The 13,295-nt window shown below is 41.4% G+C and overlaps 1 protein-coding gene across 3 annotated transcripts; it reads right to left on the reverse strand.

Moving 5' to 3' along the window:
• Positions 1-3,300: 3,300 nt before the first annotated feature.
• On the reverse strand, positions 3,301-13,293 carry LOC110837901 (CCA tRNA nucleotidyltransferase 1, mitochondrial). 3 transcript variants are annotated; one of them, XM_087358178.1, is made up of 11 exons: positions 12,951-13,291; positions 12,511-12,613; positions 12,233-12,420; positions 11,981-12,146; positions 8,438-8,555; positions 7,780-7,906; positions 6,784-6,977; positions 6,480-6,592; positions 4,616-4,719; positions 4,168-4,340; positions 3,301-3,532 (listed from the first exon to the last, which is right to left on the reverse strand). In XM_087358178.1, exons 3-11 carry the CDS (start codon positions 12,343-12,345, stop codon positions 3,396-3,398), a joined length of 1,245 nt encoding a protein of 414 aa, XP_087214304.1. In that variant the 5' UTR covers positions 12,346-12,420; positions 12,511-12,613; positions 12,951-13,291; the 3' UTR covers positions 3,301-3,395. The 3 variants fall into 3 exon arrangements, with proteins under 3 accessions (XP_087214304.1, XP_021936228.1, XP_021936226.1); XM_022080536.2 differs by lacking the exon at positions 12,511-12,613 and having other exon boundaries at positions 4,198-4,340; positions 12,951-13,293; XM_022080534.2 differs by lacking the exon at positions 12,511-12,613.
• Between the last annotated feature and the right edge of the window lie 2 nt (positions 13,294-13,295).

The following is a 13,295-nucleotide window of genomic DNA, read 5'->3' on the forward strand; positions in this document are numbered from 1 at the left end:
TCGCAGTCTACGTACTTTAGCCTCATCTGCTTTCTAAAATTTTGCAAATCCTGCCGAAAAGTTTCTAACTCACTGTCTACATCTTGCCTATGGTCAACTATTTTTTTGTTCATTTGTTCATTAATTCGCTTTGCTTCCGCCATGCTCTCTCGCACCTGCTCATTCACACTGGCAAACTGTTGTTTAACTTTCTCGTTTACAAGTTTAATTTCACGTCAGGTACCTTCTCTAAGACACACCATTTCTCTGGATAATATGTCTGCAGTTGATTCTATACGATTTACAATAGCCTCATTCGTATCTCTGTCCTCCTGCCTGATTCTCTCCCTCTTCTTTCTATCTTCTAGCAAACAGTCCCAAATTGTAGCTAGCAAGTCTGCTTGTGATTTTTGCATTTCGTTATCATCGTTCTTTCCACTTTCGGTGACTATCCCCCTTACTACAGTATGCTCTCCCCCGGCCAAAGATGCCATCGGCTCCCGGAGTGGGCCTTCTACGTCTGCCGACACATGTGGTCCCTGCGGTTCCCCTGTTCCATAGGTTTCACTGTCATACAAAGGTTGCCCACACGGTAACTCAGAATCTGAACTGTCGTCTATTTCTACTCTCGCATCTTCACACATAACTTTCTTGCTTCTCAGCTGCTTAGCTGCCATTTAAAAACATTTACTACTTTTCAGGACAAAAGGTCTTCAATACTGTCTTCTTCTTTCCATAATGGCATTATAATTCAGAAAAGAAATCAATTAAATAATTTCCTCAATTTTTCATTACAAGATTAACAACAAATAGGTAACAAATTAAACGTAGAAAGTGCCTGACAGCCTGATTACTCACAGAAGCTACTGACATCATATCTACTATCAAATGGATGAACTTGCCTGTGACTGCCATCCGGTGAGTGGCTCTGGCTTGCTTGTCCAGCAATCTGTACGGAATCCCATGGACTGCGGAGATCTCCACATGTGGATCATCAAAACTGCAACAGCGAATCACAATGAGTACAGATAATTACACTCACACCCTAATGTTCAATGGTCACAACAGTGGCCAATGCAGTAGCTGCTTCCTAAATCAGCAACTCATGTAAGAGGGACAGAGCAAATGGGAAATCTGGGTTTATGATATGACAAAGAAACACATTACTTGTAGAAGCCTCCTGGTACTGGCAGGTTACTAAACACAAACTAATTGTGATACAGCCTCTAACGGGCTCACTGTACCAGTAAATAATGAGTTCTGGGTGCTCAGAGAAAAATCTATACCAGTGCCTCATAGACTGCCTTGCGACTCGCCTACAATCCTGCGTTGAAAAGCCAGTGATTAACAATCTATGTCATGTTAGTACCATCAGGCTGGAAAAACATCTTTTATTTTGTACACTATTTTAATATCAAGAATGAGGTTAGTTTGACAATATTCTTCTGCCTCCAACTGCTCTTATATACCTTGGACAGGAGAAAAGCTGCTGCACTCTATTCTTATCATCATTAAAATTCAGGGATGTCACCAAGACCAGTATTATTTCTTACTACGAAGGCACTCTACACCTCATTAATAAACAACTGGCCAACTAAACTTGGACGACCTCTCAATATATATATATATATATATATGTGTGTGTGTGTGATAGTAAATCTGCACTAGACTCAGAATGCATCCCGCGATCATGCCGACCGCAGAAATCGCCATTTTCCTCATACGCAGGGACGGCAACGTCTAAAAAAAAAGCTAACACATCCCGCCACCGCTGAACTAGCGATATTCGATGATCGTTACATGCCCACCCTGACGTACTCTTCTGCCATCTAACGACAAAAGGGATGAAGTTGGTGTCCCAACTCGCACACTCCACTGCACTGCCGATCTAAATGCTGGCTGAAATACCACTCCACAGATCGTAGTGACATCTTCTCAATTAAAATTGGAAGGAACTAAGGAAAAAAAATGAAGGTGAAACGATCCTACCAACTTCGCCTATAAGAAACCAACTACCAAACACTTACATAACCTAATCGCGCATCACTGATCGACATAAGTGATCGAACCAGAATCAAAATCTACCACACGCCTCGTAGCTGAAGAGGTAACGTACGAGACTGCGGAGGACGACGTCGGCAGTTCGATACCCAGCTGATTCTTACAGTAGTATTAAGTTCTACAAATAAATGGAGGGCAGAAACGGGTTTGGTATTGTATGCTTTACCTAACTGATTTCTCTGCCCTCTAAAAAATATTACAGAGGGTCTAAGTGAATGGTATGGATGCCTAAGATAAGGGAAGGAGGGGGTTATGCAAAAATATATTCATGAGGGAGCAGCCAATGTGGTCCACCAAACACACATCATATCATTTCTAAGTCAACAATCTTTAACCAAAACCCACGTGTTCAAAGCACTTGAGTCGAAAAAGAAAAATTCCAGCCAAATAAATCAACAAATCTAACTGTCATCTACTGGGCTTGAGATTTTTGCAAGCAAATTCATAACAAACACCACACCCCAAACTTACAAGTTTTGTAACCTATCCCCTTGCTCAACACAGCAAACTCTCAAAATTAAGCATAAGCACAGAAAATATCCCGGCAGCTCCGGTCAATGTGCTTAATACTCACGTCGGTCATGGAAGCCCCTCATTCACTCTCTCCGAGGGTTGCAGAATCATCTCAAAGGGCACTGCTTGTCCCACCCGGGCCACTTACATTTTCAGGGCACATCTGGCCCCGGCCCCTTCCACTCCCCATCCATCTCCTGATGTCCAGTGTCTCAACGGACAGACTCCCTGAGTCCCTCAAAAGGGCTGTTTCTTGGACCTCTCTCCCTTTGTCCGTCTCTCTCACATACCCTACTACATGCCCACGCACTCCTATTGGTCCCCACACCCATGCCTGATTTGACACCAGTCCCCACTGGTTAGAATTAGGCTACTCCATTTACTGTCCGGTCCCTATAACCCTAGCTCTTTCTGCTCTCACGGCTCATTCATTGCCCTGATGATGGAGGCAGAATGGACCTCTGAAACGGTGGACATCTACCAGACTACACGGCGCAACAAACCAGAAGACAGCAATCTTCGGAGTGTAGAACATCAACTATTACCTGCATACAGGGGTAAGTCATAAACCGTTTCTTACAACAAAATCCAAAAGGCTGTTTCATAAAACTGGACAAGTAAACCTATCTGAACAATATCACACTTCCAGATTCCTTTTTGATCAACAATACCACCCTTGCCCCTACTCAACAAAAACCACTTCTACTACACTTTCAGTACCAGCAAGTACAAATCAAAACAACAAAATTCACCCATTTATGAGTTTAAAGTTTTTAGTGGCTGATTTTCTTTCTCCAGTGTTGTGCATCTGAGCAGAACATGTCTATAAACACTTTGTCATTCTATCTGTTGGCCTTTACCCCCAATTCACTGAGGACATCTGGCAGTAGCAGCAGCAGATCTTCAGAGCTGAGGTTGAAGTCACACTCTACCCAGCGCTGTTTCAGATTATGGACCACCAGGCCCAAGGCCTTCCCCCCTGCAAACATACAGATCAAGTGTCACTGCTCCCAATAAACATAAGACACACTGGAGAGACTTTCTATGAGCTCAACAGTAAAAACAAGGTTGCACACTGAGTTGTCAGTTTCATGCTCAGGTCCCATGGCAAAAAAAAAATGTCAAATTCTCTACTGGCAAGATGTCACGAAGCTACTGTCACTCATACAGCATGCTTTAATCAGTCAGATGTACTGACACAATTATACAGAAGCTAATCAGACACAGATTCTAACCTGGAAGACGAAAACAATATCCTACTTCTACGGAATTTAAAATTTGTGCTCCCAGAACCCTGTGCAGAGACATTTTGTCGCTTCTTCACATCCTTCAATGAAAATCCAATATAATATCACACTTCTTAATTAAACCATTCTAGCAATACTGCATGAGCACAAAGTGTGAAGTTTCTCCTCCTCCAGTTTTCTCCATTCTATAGTTTTATTTCTCTATCTGCATTTGCCTTTCAGATTTAAGAGAGAGAGAAAATGAAATGAAAACATACTGTACATTTAAGGGGTCTGATTTGATTGATTAAACTTTCTAGACTTGAAATGTATGAATCAATTTCTCACTACACATGCAATGACAGTCGGTCAGTTTCATGCCAATCACCTGGTACACCTCTTTCCTTCAGGACATTACCATTCAGTGGAAACCTGGGCACATTCCACTGCTCAAACTCACTCAGCAGGGCACTGTCCCCCCTGTACTTGAGCACCTCACATACCCATTCCTTTGTATCACGTGTTTTCCCTTTACTGTTGACAACCAGCAGCTGGTATGGCCTGCAGACAAACATAAGTGCAGTGTATCTGACAAACCTACAGCTAAAGTTAAGTAACTTAAAACACATTTCCATTACACAGATAAACTAGTTAATAATATGTATAATGGAAACCAAATCAACCTATGAATAGCATAAAATACAGAGGTGTCTGAACAGATACTATGCCATGCTGCTCACCCCACTCCATACAGATAAAGGGCTCAACATAAAGTTGAGGACAGTGATCACTTCCAGGGTGGATAATATGAAAATGGATCTGCTATTCCCACTGACCTCAGAGGTTTCACATGAGGCTTATCCCCACGATGCTCAACGACAAAGAATCCGAGATCTCTCTCATATGATGACAGCTTGACACGTGAATGGAAATTCATTACCTGTAAGCAACATAGTTTCAGAACTACGACCTTTTATAAAGTGTGTTATTTTGTGAAACTATATACCGGGTCTCCAATTTATGAGGTTACGGTCGTGCTTACATTGCGTTATCGGCCACTGCTGTTCAAAGTGACTTCCTTGTGCTTGCAGGCAAGTTTCACATCTCGTTAATATGTTTCAAAATACTCGACGAAGATCTTCTTGGGAAATTGTCGAATATTTTCTTTTTGTGATTTAAGGTAAAAACAATTAATGTAATAACATGTATTAGTGACGAGAAATATTCGTAGTTTGCTGTTACTAGCGGCACCGAAACTGACTCGCCCACGACTCACGCGTACAAGTCCCGCCTACGTCAACAGCAGCGGCCGATAACGCAATGTAAGCACGACCGTAACCTCATAAATTGGAGACTCGGTATAAGCTTCATAAGCTTAGGTCTCAATATGTTAATACTTGCTACAGAACTAAAAAACAGATAAGAAATAGTAATGACATAAGATTCCAAGCAACAATAACTATCTAACTAAGAAGATGGCTTACGAACATGAAGGTTCATCACCGAACTACACAAAGCCCTCCACTGGACCCTGTCCTGGGCCAACAAAATCCAGTTTCCTTCAACTCCTATCTCCCATAGATCCCGCCTGAGATTATCCTCCCATCTACGTCTAGGTCTGCCCAGCGGTCTCTTCTCCCCCAGGCTTCCCTACCAATACCCGGTGCACACCTCTTGAAACCATCCAAGCGTGCCACATGCCCTGCCCATCTCATTTTTCTTGACTTAATCACCCTGCCTCACTTGTTGAAAGAAACTGGGACACACACAGCAGCATCGTGGCCTCATACGCCCACACTTCCCAACAAGAAAGGAAAATAAGCCAAAAATAACGCAGATCCAAAAAGATTGGAATATCTGAAAATGCACATAAATTCCCTCAAATATGAAGTACAGAAGCGTCTGCAATACTATCAGTAATGAGTGTAGTGCACTGTAATTGCCATGATGCATGTAGCATTCGTCCCACGCTGTAGCCACGCGGTCTGAGGCATCATGCTTCAGACCGCTGGTTCGAGTCTCAGGGAAAGAAATTTCTCGAGATTTTCGACAGGTGCCAACCCAGCATCGTGAGGAAATTGGGGAGCTACAACGGGTAGCGTAATCCGGTCAGGAAAACTAGCAGTGGCTGGGGGTTCGTCGTGCTGACCACACGTCACCCTATATCTGGTTGGATGATCGTTCACCTCTGCTTAGGCATGTGAACGTGAGGCCAGCAGCCAGCTAGTTGGCTCTGGCTCTCAGAGGGCTGTTACGCCACGGATTATTATATGTAGCATTCCCCTACTATACGTACCACAAGCCAAAGCATGTGATGCAGTAACTTGATCTGAAACCACTGGACATCTCAAGTTTTGTTGATTCACTACAGATCAAACATGTGTACTAAAAATACTTTCATAATGGAATGGAAAAGTCTAAATTTCTTAAAATTCATATATGGAACTATCCACACTACATGCTGATAATGACACATGAAAGTGGGGAATTTATGAACATTTAATTACATTTAAATCAACAGAACAATCACAGAAATCGCTACATTTAAATAATTACTGAATTATTCACTGCCTGAATCATTTTCATAGACCAAACCTGTGAAGGAATCATTTCATACGTTTCTCCCCTAACCTAATCACTGAGTGTTGCATCAGAGTTAAAACAGTTTCCATGACTCCCAGTGAAGGTAAGAAAACACACCTCATCCTGAACTCTCAACAAGGCAACTAGCAGGGCCACAGGGTGCAGGTATTCAGCACGCTGCTGACTCCACACCCTGTCAAACTCGGCTACATCAGGATCAACTGGCAGCCCTGTGAACAAATAATAATCACACTTACAAGAATGTCATGACATACATGAAGTTATATTACACTTTTATATACACACACACGATCTTGTTTTATTTATTTTGTTTTTTATTTAACAACACTACAAACTGTACTGTACTGGCAGTAGAATGAAGATGGCAGTAGATGAGTACTTAACAATACATTCAGTTTACCTATGGGTGGGCCTAACCCTAGCGACAGCATAGTTTTCACCAGGTCCCCTGCAAGGTTTCCTTCCAGAATCCTACGCAGTTCAGACCAGATACGTTCTCCTGATATCCTGCCAAGCCCATCTGCATTGAGCCTGATAGCCTTCAGAGTCCTGTCATCATGGCAATCTGCATGCTCTGCAATGCGACCATAGAACCTATTTGGCAACATTAATGGCATTACATTAACACTTCACATTACATACCGGGTCTCCAATTTATGAGGTTACGGTCGTGCTTACATTGCGTTATCGGCCACTGCTGTTGACGTAGGCGGGACTTGTACGCGTGAGTCACGGGCGAGTCAGTTTCGGTGCCGCTAGTAACAGCGAACTACGAATATTTCTCGTCACTAATACATGTTATTACATTAATTGTTTTTACCTTAAATCACAAAAAGAAAATATTCGACAATTTCCCAAGAAGATCTTCGTCGAGTATTTTGAAACATGTTAACGAGATGTGAAACTTGCTTGCAAGCACAAGGAAGTCACTTTGAACATCTTTTGTTCCGGAGAATTTGACGTAAATACGTCTATACGGAAAGGAAGTTTATATATTGGCTTTATTCTTAATATTTCCTTTATATATCCTTTACAATTGAGATAAGTTTGATTAAGATATTGATTATTTAACCTGAATTAGTTACGCTTAAGATGGGTCTGTGGTAGCCGAATGTAAAGTAATGTAATGTAAGGTAATGTTTTATAGGCAACAACAATACCAAGTAAACACGACATTCCCTAGGTAACCATTGTTATCGGATCTTACACATTTTCCTGTAACTTTTTCGTTATACATTTTTGCCGAATGACCCTTCCTTATAGACGTATTTACGTCAAAAAGTCGCAGACGCAAAATAGACAATCAGGTAAATGAAGGTTTCTGGTGATTACTTTAACTCATACAGGCTTGCCATGGATATTGGTAAATTCAGAACAAAACATGACATACTCTTACCGGAAGTATCTCAATATTCTCAGAAAATCCTCTTGTATTCTACTGTTAGGGTCACCAACAAAAGCCACCCTCCTCTTCATAATGTCTTGGTAGCCACCAAAGTAGTCATACAAAGTTCCGTCCAGACCTGCAGCATAAACAAATCACAACTTGTGAGCCAATTGCAAAACAGCGATCAACAGCTTTGACTCTATGATAACTGTTCTGATCTACAGATATCATTCTTGCTAATTTCTTCATTCCCTGGACTACAGTGAAGGAAAACTGTGAGTACAGTGACTACTGCATTACAACTTGATCTCACAATCATTGCATTCCTATGTCACACACTGGACCTGGCACTCTTAATCCTGAAATCAGGGTCTCCTACCTGCAATGTGCTAACCCTAAGCAGACAATGACTAATCCTGACACAGCATCTGTCCAAGACCAAAGCATAAATCACTGACAAGAAGTACTGTTCTTTCATGTGGAGGAAACAATGTACTCGCTTCAACGCTTGCACTGCCTGACAAAATTATACCACATCAAGTTCCATAACAAATGGAATTTTTATATATATATATATATAAACTCACAATGTGGCACTAGTACTGAAAAGGAAAGCTGCAGATTTGGGAGAAACAAAAAATCGTCAGATTACAAGAAACTCACTTACCAAGGAACATAGAATTTATGGTCAAGTCTCTTCTGCTGGCATCTAATTTCCAATCAGTGGTGAATTCCACATCAGCATGTCTGCCGTCTGTGACCACGTCAATTCGCAGTGTCGTCACCTGCAAGCAGACCACATGACTTCACTGTAGTTCTCTCAGCGCTAATTACTGCCTCACTTTACTTTCCAAACACACAAACACAAAATCAAGCAGGACAAACAGATCAAGAAATCAGCTGCATCCTGTCCATCACACACACAAAGTGGATTAATATTCGGACTTGCCGAGCATTCTGAATGCCTGATATATCAACAGTCTCACTTCCCCTTACTGAGGAATGCTAACCCAAATAAAGAATGCTGTTATATTTTTCAAGGTTCTAACAGATCTTCACATAAACAATGTGCACCTAACCTTAAGGTACAATTTGGCTGCACGCGACAGAGACAAACGACTGAGGCAGGCGACAGAGACGGGAGACGGACACATTGCAGCTTGTCGCCACACACTTTTGAGGTGACGACCGAGACATGCGGCAAAGTGTTTGTTTTCTTTGTTTTGTTGAGACATACGTGCACATATTCTGTGACAAATGAGTACAAAAATGCTTCTAGAAAGGTTACTCGAAGAAGAAGAAGATGATGTGATGATGTGATGCTGTGTTATTTGTTGCGAAAGAAACAAAGAAAACCTATGAGTTCAATATTCAAAACCAGACGTGAAGAAGGATCTTTCTGTCGGTGGTCAGTGGTCTGTTTTCTGCTACTAATTCTACCAATTGCTCATCTTGGTCACCAGTAAAGTTAATTTCTGCCATTATTTTACTCAACAACACACGTGCTGCCTGAGCCCGTCGCGAGACACTACTGGTCCGAGAGCGGTCTCCTGTGCTTTGTCTCCCGCTCGTAATTGTACTTCATACGATTGTACAGAGAGCAGACAGGAAGCGACCAGTCTCGGTCTCGTAACTCTGTCGCCTGCCTCGGTCGCTTGTCTCTGTCGCGTGCAGCCAAATTGTACCTTAACAGATGTTCTTATCACTTGCATAGTTTCTTCACACTGTGAACCTACTCAGCATTGCATTTTGATTTTCCTTTCTGTATTTTAATAGTTCTAAATGCTTTCCAAACCTGATAATACATGTGGGAAGAGGGCTTTCAAGGAATACTCAAATACTCCAGTAAGAGTACCAGACAATTTCTTCTGCATATTGTTATAAGGAGCCACGGTGGTCTAGCGGTAAAAACGCTGGCCTTGTAATTCTGGGGTCTCAGGTTCGATTCCTGGCGGCACCCGAATTTATAACTTGTGTTGGGCAAGGCCGTGGTCTAGGCAACACGGAGTTTTCCTCCGTGGCATCCCAACAATTACTCCATTCACACACAGAAGAAGGCAATGGCAAACCACTTCTGGATCATCTGCCAAGAACGTATATGAACAGGTCCCAGTCCAAGAAAAGGCTGGAAGGATCCTGTTCATATGGACCTGTCGTCAGACAGAACACTAAATAAATAAAATAAATATTGTTATAAGTATGCCACAGCAATTTGTGCTGAATTATTACCAACAATCAACAAAACTATCTTTCATTGCATTTGTGTACAAGTCTTGCAAATGAAACAGAAGATGACGAGGTGACATATCTCATTAATAGGAGTTTACAGCCTTCAAAAAGAGATTCTTTTCCATTATTTCTTGTTTTTGTTCCCACAATCATATGTTCAGTATAACCATGAACCAGAATTTAATGGCAGCACCTACGAAGCGCGTGAATGGCTGGACATGGCACAGTACTTCAAAGTGTACACGCAGCAGGCCATTTAATACACGCACATTAATCAGCTTATTTAGAATGTGTACAGGATGAACAACATGCTGATCCTGATTCAGAGAAACAGCTCGATGATACTCCAAAGTACAATATTTAGCCTGGTGATATAAATATTCCACTGATAAGGCAGAAGTACCCCAGAATGGGTACACAAAACAGATGTTACAAGTATTTCTGAAAATTCAGAACCTATTTCTTTTTGTGTATTTTTAAATCATACTACCAGTTACCTTACAGGAGACCAACTTGTGCATGCCCAAGCAGAAATGAATCTTTCATTCCCAATAATAAGCATGAAAGACCTATATATTTTTTTTTTCTTGAAATTACAGCTCACGAGTCGTGATCACAAGCCTAATGCCAAGCTACCATGACACTTTCTACTCCATCATGGTGCCATGTAACCATTTACTTAATTTTTCAAAATATTTAGATTTTGGTGGGGGGACCAAAGTTTGTCCTGAAGAAAACATGAAATTTGGAATAAAATTCATAAACTCTGGCAAATACGGGAAAACATTTGACATGAGTTAATTATTTAAGGAAGGGGGAAAAATTGTTAGAACAGCTGTTATACCCACACACAGAACTGTACTAGAACTGGTTCTGAAAGTCAAAAGAGTTTGGCACAAAAAATTTATGGGCAATCACTTCACATCTCTTAAGCTTTTCAACAGTCTCCAGAACAAAACAATCAACCCATGTGGTACAGTTTATCACAACCTAACAACCTAACCATATGTGACTGGAAAGAGAGCTTTGCACGCTGAAAGCCAAACAAGAAGCATACGTACTTCCGACACTCACCACAGAAGCTGGGAAGTCTGTGGTAATCAACCACTAATATTCTTATCAAAGAAAAGAACTGGAAGTAACCGACTCTACATCTACTTTTCAGATCTGACCACACTACATTATCACATTCCCACAAATATGACCCACATGAAATTCAGGGAGCCATTCAGGAATCTCACTATTCTTTCCCATGATGTGGCAAACAATGGAGACAGAAGTTTAGAGTGACAGTGTATGACTCTGACCTGCACATTGTTCCGTGCTTCAGACTGCGGCACACTAAAACCAAGTGCAATCTAAACAGCAGAACAAACAGTGGTATAATGAAACTCTGCAGCCAATGCTGCAATACAGGATCCACAATAAGGGGTTCATGTAGATTACTGACTGGAACTATTAGGACAGGAATCAGAGAAAGATATAGCTATATTTTTATGTATTACTCTGCCACTCTGCCTTTAAATTAGTCTGATGCAAATCATCATCATCAGTTGCGCTACAACCCTTTTCAGGTCCTGAAATGTGCACATTTATGAGTAGTGAGTGACCAGCCCACTGACTCTGCGCAATTTCTACTCAAACCCGATTTGACTGCCAGAGCCATCTAGTAGTGAATCAGGAGACTTGGGTGAGAAATGGCAGCTGAGTTTTGCTTACGAAACATCTCGTATCATGCTTGTAAGGTTCTTTTGCGTGCCGTAAATCTACAACATGGGACCGCCGGCTTTACTTCCCCTCCGAAGGAGTGCTACGGATTCTTATCACCCTTAAAAATCCATCGACCTCGGCTGGGACTGAACCCGCGAACCACGGGTCCAGTGGCTGAGCACGCTAACCACTATTCCACCGAGGGCGACAGTCTGATGCAAATAACTGCATGAAATTTAACTTATTTTAATGTACAAAACATGAGTGTTACCTCAAAATTCTCCTTTTCATTTATCCTTGGAGTGACAGTGCCATGCTTCTCACCCTTTGTGTTGATCGTGCGAACTCCTTCTGCGCTGAACATTTCCTTCATTTGATCTGGTGTAGCTGTTGTTGCAAAGTCCAAGTCCTTTGGCTGAATTTTCGTAAGCAAATCTCTGTGTAAGAAAACAGATCACATTTATGTTGCTTCAACAATAAGACCGTCCTCACAGCTAAGAGCACAAAAATATGCGATCCTAACCTCACTGCTCCACCTGCAAGCCGCAGCTCATATCCATATTTCTTAAAAAGGGATGCTAATGTAGTCAACTCTGGGGAGAACAGAGCCTTGAATTCAGCAGTATCAAGTTTCATGATGGCAGGCTGGTCAAGACACAAGCTGTATCCTTTCTTACTACAGACTGGTATAATGAAACTTAACCTCGCTTCCTGGAAAATAAAAATGTCACAATGTACTGAACACTTTACTTACTCACCTGTCTTCAAAGTTACATATTTATGGGGCAAAGAAAGAAGTACCTTAAGAAGACCAAGTAAAGGGGAAGAGCCAACAATCGGTCCGGTGTATCAGTATGTCACGGAAAACATAGAAGGGCAAAACTCAAAACTGCACATCAAATAGCTATTACATTAAAAAATGCATCAGAATCGGATAGTGTAATCTTACTAGGCACAATTTATATCATCAGTATATGAACATAAATATTGAATTCCCTAAAATGTACAGGTTATTCGAAACTACAAAATCGCAACCGCTACGTTAGTTTCCACGGAAAGAGCAAATAGCGGACAGGCAATAATACTCTTCCCAGATGCTTTACTACAGTACTTTTGCTAACAAAATGCGTATCAAGGTTCACAAACGCCGATATACTGGTATTCGTGTCACTTCACCCTCAAGAGAATCCCGAGACATAACGCTAAACTACAAAACTTTTCCATGTCGTCTTAAAACTCACGTAATCATTAAGAAGGCGCCTTCCAATACTTGAGAGCACTGTCCACTTACGACAGAACATTCCTATTTAACAATTAGGTCTACAATCTACACCTTAGTTTTAAAATATCAGTTTTTCCCGTTCTTCACATTACATGGGTATAAGTTAACTCCATCGGTATATCTGAAGCATTGTAGGATATGTATTGCACGTCAGAAAATGTGCCGCAGACACAGAAAATACCAACGGACAACCTCAATGCCCCATTATAATGTAAAAACCGTTCGGTACAGTGTATAGAACTTCTTTTTCTTCCTTTCTTGTATTACGCACAGAATATAACCATGAAATATATTGGTCTGCGCC

Source organism: Zootermopsis nevadensis, unplaced genomic scaffold, assembly GCF_977971745.1.
Source record: "Zootermopsis nevadensis isolate Lab colony 2312 unplaced genomic scaffold, Znev_1.0 Znev_ptg000029l, whole genome shotgun sequence".
Lineage (NCBI taxonomy): Eukaryota > Metazoa > Arthropoda > Insecta > Blattodea > Termopsidae > Zootermopsis > Zootermopsis nevadensis.

Bases quoted from the DNA above. Each gene is read 5' to 3' on its own strand.
- LOC110837901 (XM_022080534.2), bottom strand. From the start codon at position 13,010: ATGTTCTGTCGTAAGTGGACAGTGCTCTCAAGTATTGGAAGGCGCCTT. The intron at 12,147-12,232 runs GTTAGGATCGCA...TTTCTTACACAG, and splicing joins CTTGCAGGTGGAGCAGTGAG to AGATTTGCTTACGAAAATTC. The intron at 6,593-6,783 runs GTAAACTGAATG...ATTTGTTCACAG, and splicing joins AGGGTTAGGCCCACCCATAG to GGCTGCCAGTTGATCCTGAT.